The following is a 12,260-nucleotide window of genomic DNA, read 5'->3' as shown; positions in this document are numbered from 1 at the left end:
TCTTGCTCCTCCAGACAGCTGGGCGGGAGGTTCTCTCTCTCTCTCTCCGAGGCGTTTACGTCCCCCACTGTAGATTCGCAGCCCCCCCCCGTACCCCCCGACAGCGACCCCAGACCCCCAATTCCAGCTCGCGCCCCTCAGTGGCCCTTGCCGGGGCGACCTAGGCTCAGGCGCTGGGGCCCCGGGAGCTGTGCGCTCCACGCCGCGCGAGGTGTGGGCGAGCGAGCCCGGGAGGGCGGGGACCGGCGGGCGCGCGCCGGGCGGCGCGCGGGGGCGGAGGAGCGGCTGGGACACGTGTGGCTGTGGCGGGGCGGGGGTGGGGGGGAACTCGGCGCCCGGGGCTTTAAGAAGGTGTGGAGGGGGGCGGGCGCTTTCCCAGGCCTGACCGAGGGGCGTCGCGCAGAGGCGGCGGCAGCGGCGGCGGAGGCGCACGGAGGCGGTGGACGAAGCGCCGAACGACGAGCTCTCGGCATCCGCAGCCCTGGCCCCGCTCTCCCGCGGCCCAAAGAAACTTTGGGAGCCGCGGGCTCCCGCCGAACTTCCCGGCGGGACTCCGCTCCTGTGCCCGCTCTGCTCCTGTCCGCCGCCTTCTCGCCTTTCCTCTGCGTGGCTCCTCGGTCCCGGCGTCTCCAAAACTGAATGAGCGAGCGGCGCTCGGGGGGCGCGGCGGCGGCATGGAGCGCAATTGCTGGGCCGCGCGGAGTTTCCTCCTGGCGCTGTTGCTGGGGGCGACGCTGAGGGCGCGCGGGGCGGTGGGCTATTACCCCCGCTTCTCGCCCTTCTTTTTCCTGTGCACCCACCACGGGGAGCTGGAAGGGGATGGGGAGCAGGGCGAGGTGCTCATTTCCCTGCACATTGCGGGCAACCCCACCTACTACGTACCGGGACAAGAATACCATGGTAGGTACCACGGCATCTCCGCGCTCTCTGCCCGGCCCGGTGCGCCCGCGAGCGCAGCGCTTTCTCCTTTCCTACTTCCAAAAGGCCATTTAAACAAGAACCAAGACGACCCTTCCCTAAACATTGCGCTCTCTGGATGTTCGGAGAACAAAGTTAGTGAGAATCGAGTCGCGAGTTGGGTTTTATTCACCACACATTCCCCTAGCGCATATCCTCGTACAGAGCTAGTTCCTGTGAGAAACGTCTGAGAATTCTCGGGGGTCAGTGTCTTTACCCTTCACTCCTTCGCGCAGCTGACACTTTGAATGAATCCGCGCATCTTGTTTCCTTAACCCTAGTACTTGGTTCCAGAACTTTGTCCTGCTCCGGGTTCCCTCCGAAGGGTCCCCAGGTGGGGTTGGGGCTGGCACCGGGCTTTGCAGATGGGCTGGTGACAGATCGACCAGGGCCGGTCCTCGGCCGCCCCGCGCGGTAGCCAGCCCGCTGCAAAGTTCCCGCTGCTCAGCAGCCAGGGGTCCCTCTCATTTTATTCAGTGTCCAACAGCCGTCCTGAAAGGTAGCGGCTGCTTCCAGCTCTCTGTTCTTTTTAAAGGGTTGTTTAAAATGTCAGTAATTGATGTCTTTTTCTGATTCCTCTCTTACTTTTAACGTGCTGCTTGTGTTTAGAATGCTCTCTGTGATGTTTATTATGACTTTGTCTTTTACTTGCTTATGATTTAAAGGTACCTTAAAAAAAAAAAGGATCATTATGGAGTCCTTCATCAAAATTAAATAGTATTATTGAAGGAGTAAAATTTAGCTCCAAGAAGTGTAGTTTTATGTGGTGCCCGTACTTTTAGTATTTTAAGCTAGTAAATAGAATATGTGGGAAAATAAAAAGGTATTGTCTATTTTCCGTATTTCCGCTGGAAGGAACTTCTGAATATTTCACTTCCATGGAGCTTTTAAGCCGTGACAGGCGCTATTTAATAGGAATTTCAAGGCAAAAATACTAAGACCTAATCAAATAGAAACCATTGTCTAGTAATCTCATATTATAGTTTTGATCTTTTGTAAGTAACAATTATTGACATAGTAGGAGATAATCCACGGAGCAGCTGGCATTTCAGATAAACATATAAAAATGACAAGAATCTGTTTTCAATTAAAAAACACCCTTCATATGTGCTTTAAAATGTGTAGTCTAAATAAATATTTTCTAGATATTTAAAATAGTGCTTTTACAACTTTCTTGTGGCATGGTGGCAGCCTTGTTTGTAAAGTAGGAGTCTAATTTGGTGGAATTTTAGACTTTGGAAAATTAATTTTTTGTAACTAGTCCATTCTTTAATGAAAGGGTTTACTTCATTCTCTTCCCAAGAAAAATCTGGTGTTTTTCTGGAGTCATGAGAATCTTTTAAGTGGAAAGACCAGCTGATGTGATGGCAACCCAGACCTAACCCAAAGACTGATTGATTGAGCCCGTCACTTGGTGTGACCCTTAGTAAAAGTGCTTGCCTGTTACGAGCTCTAAGTGAGAGTAACAGTAAGTGAGCCAAGGCTGGGTTAAAAGGTATGATTGTCAGTTGTGATAGGAGACCATGTGACAATACAAACAAAGCCTTACTTCTTATTCTGTTTTCCACATCCTTTGTAAGGTGCCAGCAAAGAAAACTTAAAAATACCAAAATATGACATAGTATTTGGTTTTACTATAAAGTTAGCAAATGTAAGTCAACCTAAGACTGACCATAATCACATCCCTAAGTCTGAAAAGGAATGGATGCTATAGAGGAAGAATAGAGTGTAATACTTCCAGTTGGACATTGGGTGGGGGAAGTCTCGATGTCTGCCTCTTTTCCACTACCGGAAAAGGTAGAGAAATTTTATTATGTAAGTTTAAGAAGATCATAGTGTTTATAGATTATAATCTTATAGGTTATAAGGTTTGAGAATAGTTAATGTCAGATTTAAAATTCCTGTTACCCTGTTTTATCAATATTTATATTTTGACACTGGCTGTAGCTATAGGCCTTTAGTAAGGGAGAGTTTTTCCCTGTAAAATGTTCTACAGGTAGAAGAAGTGTTTAAAAATGAAACAATGCTTGCATATATCTCTTGTTCCTAGACTTTTGAAAATTCATGTTAAAAATTATTTATACAGTGTCTTTTAAGAATTGATCTGCTGATAGAAAAACTTAACCCTAATATACTTTTGTGATTGACTCATTTTACACAGGAACAAAATAGAAGGTCATTCAGCCAAAAATTTTTAAAGCTAAGAGACCTGTAAAATATTAGCTGAGACTTTATTTCTAAGCTTCTGAATCTTTAGAACATAGTACTATGTCAGAGAAAAACAAGTCTTAGCTATGATTTACATTGAACTCATCATTTGAAGGAGTGGTATTTGGGTACAGCTGATGGTTATCACTTTTTTACCTAAAAGAATGCATTGAGAGAGAGGTGGTATGTACAACCGCACCTAACACAGAACATTACTGTAAATGAGACTGTCAGCTACCCTCTGAGACTCATGCTGTGTGACAGAGCTCGGAATGTGAAATGGAGAGGCAAATGTCAGTCTGGTGGCTCAAAATGATGGTTCTCTGTATGTGTCATATTTATTTAAAGATTTCTGTTGAAAACCTTTGGGAAAAAAACAAAACCAAAAATATAATACTAAAGAATTTGAAGCCTGTGTGTCTAACAGAATTGTCACATTTCCAGTGTTAAGTAGTATATCCACCTATTTGCAGTTTTGGCAACTCTGTAAACAGTGCATGATTACTTCTACTAGTTCTTATCTCTTAATTAAGGGGTGTCACTTGGTATCGCTGTTGTCATCTTATATCTCTTAAACTCTGTTGTCTGTGACTGACTTTCTTGAGATGGCATTGTTAGTCACAGTGAACTATGGTGTCTTTGCATGAGTACTCCACAGCGTAGAAGCACAGCAGAAGGTCTCATCTACATCCCGTTGAATTAGGAAGAAAGATCTCACGATCAGAACTTTTTGCTAGAATTTCCTTTTTCTTGCACAAATCCCAAAATACGGTCAATTTCTGCAACATGGTTTCCAGACCCAAACATGGAATTTTTTTTTTTTTTTGGTAGAAAGTTGCAAATTATGGGAAAATAGGAAATGGAAATCTAGATGGTCCAGTCAGGTAGCCATTTCTCTTTCCTAGCAATGCCTGGAGATTCCCTGTTCCTTCTAGGGACCAGAACCATACTGTGTGCAAGCAAAGGTTGGGTTGATGTCTACCTTTCCTTTCCAATGATAATCCCTCCTTTTCATCCCTACCTCTCAGGTATCTACCTACCATTTTTTTTGTTTGCAACCCTCTCCCCTATTCAATTTATAGTGAATGTGCCCATATTTGTTAACATTCAGTTCTCCCACAGTCTTAATTACAACTGTGGAAGATGTTTTCCCCTTTTTGTAAGAATTTTGGCATCACTGAGCAGGCAGATAATATAGTTGGGGATAGAAAGACTTTAGATACAGCTGAATCATGTCATGAAGGACCCATCTAGTCACAAGATTGGCTTTACTCAGTGGCCATTAGAAGGAGAGGTCAGACATTAGAAAAAACATTATCGTGAAAGCCAAGCATAGGTATATGAGTCTTCCTAAAGTGCTTGAGCTTTGCTGAGACAATTTATCTGAATTAAAAAAACAATTTTATTGAGGTAACATTTGTCAATAACATTATATAAATTTCAGGTGACAAGAATCTCTGTTATTATGGTGTCATAAGATGGGGAAATGTTCTGTTACAGTGCAAAATATGCTCTGAAATGACTGAGAGAAAACAATTCTGCCTTTGGCAGAAATGAATTGGTGATAGGGCATGATGCTTTTAAAGAAGATTTTTTTTTTTTTTTGTATTCTGTAAATCCCATCTCACTATTATTGGTAGTTCTTTCATGTTACATTTCCGTTCCATTTTTTATTGTGGGGTGGGTTGGAAAAATCAGTTCCTACTGCTAAAATTGAACATTTACCTAAAAAAGGTTATAATCAGGATGCAGTATTTAGGGCACTGTGTTGTAACAATTGCCAGTATTACTATTATACATAGTTGTGTTCTGGAATCAACTGGTTGTTATTTTGAAATCGCTATTCAAAGGCAATGCAATATAATGATCTTCCAAATACAGGAATAGTATACATATCAGACATAATTTTTGGTAATACACTCCAGATTAAATTCTGTTCAAAGGAGTGATTTTATTATTTGAATTAATCTGCTATTGCTAAGGTAACTGTGTTGTTGATCAGGTGTATGGTTGTTTATATGTCTCAGATTCTGGGATCAGCATATTTAAACTCTCAGAATCATTTGTCAGATGCAATTTATAAGTGAAGTGCAGCTGTGTCCTTCTTGTATATGACTGAAAATTGAGCATTTTAAAGCATTTTGCTCTACTTGTCGTATATTTTATCTCACTTTCTACATTTATTTCAAACATTTTACTGATGAGGTTCACATTGCTTTGTATAATTGTTGCTTTAATTTATATTCCCTGTGTGAGTTTCCAACCATAAACTAAAAAAATTTTTTTAAAAATCAGGTCTTTAGAGTTATAATTGAAAAATCTCATTTAGGCAGATATTCTTACTTCATTCACAGCACATTACTAGAAATTATTTAATTAGAATATTTCCCTCCAGTTTTTATGAATCTTTAAACTTATTTTTATTTTCATTAGAAATCTTAAAAGTAAAATGAGAAAATTGTATCATTTGTAATATTTTTACAGAACTATCTTATTCACATACATTTTTCTTTTCATATTTAAAAGGTAAATGATAGATATTTTAACAAGATTTTCAAGTCCATACTATTGACTTCCAATTATATTCATAAATTAGTTTCATTCAAAAGAAAATATCTAAAATCTATTTTTGATTATTTTTTCCCTCTCTGGAACTGGTCAACTTTATAGAATAATCTGAGAACCTTACATTATCAGTTATTTAGGATATCTTGCATATTAAGCTGCAATTGTTCTTCTGATTATTTAAGATGCTGATTTGACACTTATTATGTCTTTAATCTTCACAAATAATTGCTGATGCACTGACCCCTTTATTTCAAAATTGCCTTTACTTTTGAAAAACAAGTTGAGTGACTGGTACTTGCTGAACATTGGCATTTAAAAAAAAACTTTTCTGCATTCTCACACAAAAATACAAAGTTCTCTTTTAATTTAAAGTTCTTTATGCATACAGAAATAGAACAAATGGTTGGCTCTGCACTCTGTCAGGAAAAGAAGGAAGGCAGAATGTATGCGTTTGGAATCAGCAGGTTCACTATGAGCCGAGGGGTGCTTTAGGCTGTGTCTTAGTAATGACATAGCACACGTATAAAAAGCAAAATGCGTTTGCCTAAATATTTTGGGTTTAAGAAACATTTGGGTGATTAATCCATCCCCCCACCCTACAGATTTTAGCGTCATTTATAATAAAACTGAAGTGTGTAATTTCAGTCTCATCAACCTTAAGCAAAGAAGTATTAAAAACACATTTCCAGAAATTGGAATTCAATTTTCAAATATGAAGATTCCATAATGACTGGTCAAACATAGGAATGGTGTTTTTTGTTTTATTTGTTTATTTTTAAATTACTCTTGGCTCTCAGGAAATTTCTCCTGAAATGATCTCAGTTTGGTGTTAGTTGTGTAGCTCAGAGAGTAATTTTCACCGTGGTCACGTGCCATGCCCATCTTATTGAAGGCAGAGCTTCTGAAGGGTTGAATGCTGTGCTTATGGGTTAACCAATTATTTCTGAAATGTGTGATTCTCTAAAGCTATATATTTTTTTCCTTCTTTTTTTGATTCCCCTGTAGGAACCAATTATAGCAACTAAATTTTGGTCGTGCAGAAGGGTCAGTATGCACGTACAAAAATTTTGGTGTGTGGTTTAAGGCAACTCTAATCACTCAAAAAACAAAGCTAAGGTAATTTTTAGAATGCCACAAAGAGATAGCTGTAGAAACTCTGAGATTCCAGAGTCAACATTGAAAACCCAGGTTATCTTTTAATGCTGAATTAGCTTTCCTTAGGAATATAAAACTTTATTTTGAAAGCAAAATAAATTGTATTGATTAGAGGATTCGTTGAAACTATAAGAGTGCTCAAGAGTGTTTCGTATAGCACTGGTTATTCATGTACATGGTGCCCTCATGCCAAGTGACGTGGAGAAGGAGTGACAGTAGTTTACCAAAAACTGCTACGTGCACCTCAGAATCATCTCTCTCTGCCCCTCTCTCTTTCCTTCTGTACCTCACCTGCTTTCTCCCTTGGTCTCTCTCTTCCTCCTCCTCAATTTTTTCATCGTCTTCCCATTTTTGCTTCCTTCCACCACGTCACAGGTCCTCGCTTTTCTTCTTCTTGTCCGTCCTCTTTTCTGCTTCACAGCTCTATTTCTTTGCTCTTTCTAGTTCTTTTTCTTCTTTCCTTTCAGATTTCCTATCACCATCTCTACTCCGTTTTTCTCCTCTGAAAAACATTAGTACATTTATATCAATTATTGTACTCATTGCATATTTGCAGTAATAGAAGTGTTGCTCTGTTAAAAATTTAATATTATCTTTCTGTGACATGCACTTGCCCTTTTCAAAATTTATGGGTTAATTATTCCTAACAATAGGCCCTTCCTCCTACACTGTAAAATCTCTCTGAAGAACCGTCCAGCCTGTAGCTGTTTAATTCTGAGCTAGCTACTTTCCCCACTGTCAGTTGTGTGGTCAAACTACAGAAGCTGGAATCTGTGCACAGCAACACACATGCGCCATGTGGGAGAGTTGTAGGAATTAGAAAACAGCACATTGAATTAGCTTGAGCCTAAAAGGCAGCTCAATTGTAGATGTCTTGAATATTTGAATATATAGAGACTCTTCCATCTGCCAGTAAATTGGTGAAGGACCATCCCTATCATCACGTCAGTCACCGCAAGTCATTTCTTTGACTTGCCGGTCTCATTGCCAAGGCTCACAGTTGCAGGTGCTTAGCTATGACATAGTGATGCTACCTTTTTAGGTAGCTGGCACTCAGTAGAAGTCAAAAAGGGGGTGGGGCCATTGGAATAAGGCAAACACTTGACTGGGAGTCAGGAAAGGAAGTGTGTGGCTCTGGGCTAAGTCCTGCCATCTGTCTTGAATGAGATCTATTTCATTGTTTTGTATCATGTGAACTCAAACATCTGTTCCAGCTCAAAAATTCAAAGACTCCTCGGCTGAGAGCTCAGACCTATTACACGGAAAAGAGAAATCCAGGGAGGAACAGTGATGTAGTAGAAAGAGTTCAGGGTCTGGCAGCACAGAGACTGTGTGGATCTGTTCTCTGCCGCTTTTAGTTGTGTGCCTTCCGCAAGTTACCTGTCTTCTCCAAGCCTTGCTTTTCTCATTTCTCATGTAGGAATAGTAATGGCTATATTTCAGGCTTGTAATTTATTAAATAAGGTAATGCGTATAAAGCACCTGGTACATGGTAGATGTTATTAGGAACTTATTATCAAATCGTCTGGTACAATCACCCAGCATTAAATAAGGATATTTGAAGCATTGTATGTACAGATAGGAGCTACTCACTCTGCCTGTTTACTTTGTGCCTTCTTAATATGTGGCACATTTCAAGGGAAACCCCAAGTGAAAAAGAAAAACAAAGACTCATCACCAAATATTTATGATCAGAAAGTGCTTTCCAGCTAAAACAAATATATGACTTGCCTAGAATAGAAAGAATTCGTATAGTTCTAGTCCCACCAAAACTGTTATTAACCAGCCAATTCCTAAGTCAAACTTTCCTCTTCCTAAATTGAGTATTCTTCCTTAGTTAGTGGTCATAAAAGCAACCAAATTTTGTGTGTTTAGGTGGTAGTCTAGGAAAGATATCAAGATAAGTAAATAGCAACCTCAGTTTAATATTTTGTCAAAACCCATAATGTATATTTCTACAACCCCATGTAAAATAATTTTAAAATACAAAACTATTTCAGCCCAGTTAGAGCTAAGAGAGATTGATTTTGAGAGTGGACCCAGAATCCACCAGGCCCTCAAGGACTGAGGGAGAAAACTTAAATCTGTAAGTGGTTAAGTGGTGAAGTGGAAGGCTACTTCATGGACAATAAAAAATACACTTGTCGGGATAAAGGCGTTGGCTGGCCAGTGCATCCTGTGTGTCCACTGTAGCAAAGCTTATGTGGGGGGAGGGGGGGCAGGTGATTATTAGTAGGTTGTTCGGGAGCAGGGAGCTAGATGATCTCAGGGACACAGTCCAGCATCTAGGAAAACTTCTCTCTCCAACTCGTGTCAGCTGGGCTGGTTGGCATCTTTCCTAGAGAGTATTTGAGGAAGATTGTCCTGTTTCTAGACCACATAGTATCTTGTTATGTGGCATGGATTGCTTGTTGTCTCTCCAGTTATTACTAAAACCGCCTTTCTTAACTAACTGATTTTGTCAAGGACCACTATGTGTCCAGTTGAGAACATTCACCTCCAAGGCTCCTTTGCCATGTAACTTAGTGAGGTGAAGTGGATGTCTACCGGGTAGGGTCTTTAGAAAGATTATTGATAAAATTGATAAACATGACTTTACAAAAAGGCTCAGCAGAAACTTGCTTTTTACCCTGCTCTCACCCGTTTCTTCTAGCCAGGGTGTGGTACGACCATCTTATGACCTTGAAGATGGGTGCTCACATGCTAAGGATGGTGGGCTAGGAGTTTAGAAGGAGCTGGGTCGTCACTTAGACCCTTGAGCAGCTGTACCAGCCCTGGATGAGCTCTTCTTGACTTCTCGCATCATAAGAAAAAGTAGTCAGGTTCCTGTTGTAATCCTAATGATTTCGTATAAGCACACAAGTGACCCATTTTACATCCTCTTTTAGGTAAGTCCCAGTTCTTGTATCAAGCTCTGAATTGCCCTCGTCCTCCCATAGAATTGCTTTTGGTCACTTTGATGAAACTAGGATGTTTCTTAAGATACTTTTGATAATTTTCAAAATACCCCTCAATGTGCGCAACTTCGGCAGGTGGCAAAATAGTGCATTTTTATGCGAACTTTTCTAGCGATGCTTTGAGAAGGTAACCTGTGCTTGACCTCCACTTTCTGGAATTTCTTATAACTGACAATTTATGCGAGTTAGTTTCCTTCACTGAACTTTGTTTCCTGACAGTCCTATCTCTCTAAAATGCAGTATCACCATATGTAAATCCTGTTGACATTTAAAATACTTAGATGTGTGACATGGTTGTGAACGTGAACTCTGCCCCAACCTTAACCTTGTTGTTATGTCTGGCTCAGCCTCTAGGACCACATCCAACATTGTCATTTCTGTTGCTTGCTACATATCAACAGAGGAAACAGGCCTCTCAGTCTTACCTTCAGGAACATGTAATCTTTTCGTTGAGGCCAGTTTTGTTATGAATGTTGAAATATCCTATGATCAGAGTTCCAGTTCTTTTTAAATTTCCTTTTCTCTGTAAACACTTCCTGCGTTCTCATCCTGCAAAAGATGTTTTATGTCCAGTGTTTGTGATGGAGCAATATAAGGAAATTAATTTGTTTTAGGCTCTTTTAGAAAAAGTGGATTCACAATCCCATTCCAACCACTGATACTCTAAAAAGTTTTAAAAAGGCAGCTCAAAGCCTTAAAAATAAATTAATAACAACAATATTAACAATAGCAAACCCTAAATAGCAGTTAGTATGTGCCAGGCACTGATTTAAATGCTATACATACATTAATTCATGTAATTCTCACAACAGCTTCTTGAGATAGGTAACTGTTATCTTTCTCGTATAGATGTAGAAACTGAGTCACAGAGATACACAAATGTGTTTGCAAAATACAGTGAATGTTTAAATAAAAAACTTTATTACAGTAAAAGACACATTGCCATTAATCCCTCTCAAGATATTCCCCTCGTTTCAAACACGCTTATCCCGTCATTCTTGCTGCATTCTGAAGCAGTCCTCTTTCATGAGTGTTTTTAGTTGTGCTGTCATGGCTGCCTCAATGGCCTGAATCGATTCAAAACATTTACCTTTCATGGTCATTTTGACTTTGGGGAAGAGCCAGAAGTCGCATGGTGCCAGATCCAGTGAGTAAGTTGGATGAGGACACACTGTAATGTTTTTATTTGACAGAAATTGCTGTACCAGAAGCAATGCGTGACACTGACCCTTTCCGTTGTGATCACAAAATATGGTGAATGCTGCTGCCAAGTGCCATCCAATGGAAAGGCAGGGACCCACAATATGGGAAGCGGTGTGTGGAACCTTAGTAACAGTGTGTGACAAGTTTCAGCTTGTTTAGTGCAGTCAGTCAGGTGTGAGCTATGGTTGAGAAGAAGGTGTATTTTAAAGTGTGCCATAAATCATCCTCTAACATGACAACACTCTGTGTCACACATCGCTTCTGGTATGGCTATTTCTGTCAAATAAAACGTGTACAATTCTGTAATACATCATCTATATATCACATTGTGTGTTCACCACCCATAACAATTGTCACTCCAATAAACTTTAATTAAAAAATAATAAAGAAAAATAAAACACTGTGGTCCGTCCTCATCCATCTTGTTCACTGGCTCTGGCACCATGTGACTTCTGGCTCTTCCCCAAAGTCAGACTGATTCAGGACATGGAGGCAGCCACGACAGTGCAACTAAAGACACTCACGAAAGAGGACTTCCAGAACTGCTTCAGAAAGTGGCAAGAATGATGGGATAAGTGTGTTTGAAGCAAGGGGGAGTATTTTGAGGGGGATTAATGACAATGTGTCTTTTACTGTAATACTTTTTTAAAAAAAAATGTAAACATTCACCATATTGTTTGATCATATCTTGTAGATGTTTTGCCCAAGATCACAAAGCTATTATGCAGGAGTGCTCAGTCCATCTTGCTCCAGAATCTGTATTTTTAACTAGCATGCATTTATTTTTAGAAATGACAATTATTTCAGGAAAGAGATGATAAGAAATAGTAAGAGACATGTTAAGAAAGAGAAAACAAGGAAAAGTAATAGCTTATTGTGTTATTTAAAATAAAGATTGCAAGATCAAACCATAGAGATGATAGCCACACCTAACAAGGTGAGAATTTTATAGTCCTAAATATTCCTCGACTAGACATTATCTTCTAGCAAAAGCACAAAGCAAAGATATCATTAGGATAATGTTGACATGAAATAATTAATGTACCTTCAAAGTATGATGACAAGTGAAAATATAGCAAAGTGATTTGCAAGTTTTTTTCAGACTTATTTTTAACATTTTGATGAATGTAACTTTTATTAAGATTTTGAAATAAATAGGAAATTTGTTCTCTGACTCATTAATAGAGAACTTAAGTAGGACTGAATACAAGA

General features: G+C 39.9%; 1 protein-coding gene across 4 annotated transcripts in view; it reads left to right on the top strand.

The window, feature by feature from the left end:
• The first annotated feature begins 361 nt into the window (after positions 1–361).
• Positions 362–12,260, top strand: part of RELN (reelin) — a 504,226-nt gene continuing 492,327 nt past the window's right edge. For 3 of the 4 annotated variants that reach the window (XM_074340625.2, XM_074340624.2, XM_074340626.2), the window contains exon 1: positions 362–900. In XM_074340625.2, the coding sequence (XP_074196726.2) occupies positions 675–900 (226 nt within the window). In that variant the 5' untranslated portion in view covers positions 362–674. The remainder of the gene's footprint in view (positions 901–12,260) is intronic. The other variant, XM_074340623.2, reaches the window with a different exon arrangement.

This window comes from Rhinolophus sinicus, chromosome 4 (genome assembly GCF_057876585.1).
Source record: "Rhinolophus sinicus isolate RSI-liver-muscle chromosome 4, RSI-T2T, whole genome shotgun sequence".
NCBI lineage: Eukaryota > Metazoa > Chordata > Mammalia > Chiroptera > Rhinolophidae > Rhinolophus > Rhinolophus sinicus.
This window is presented reverse-complemented; position numbering and strand designations above follow the sequence as displayed.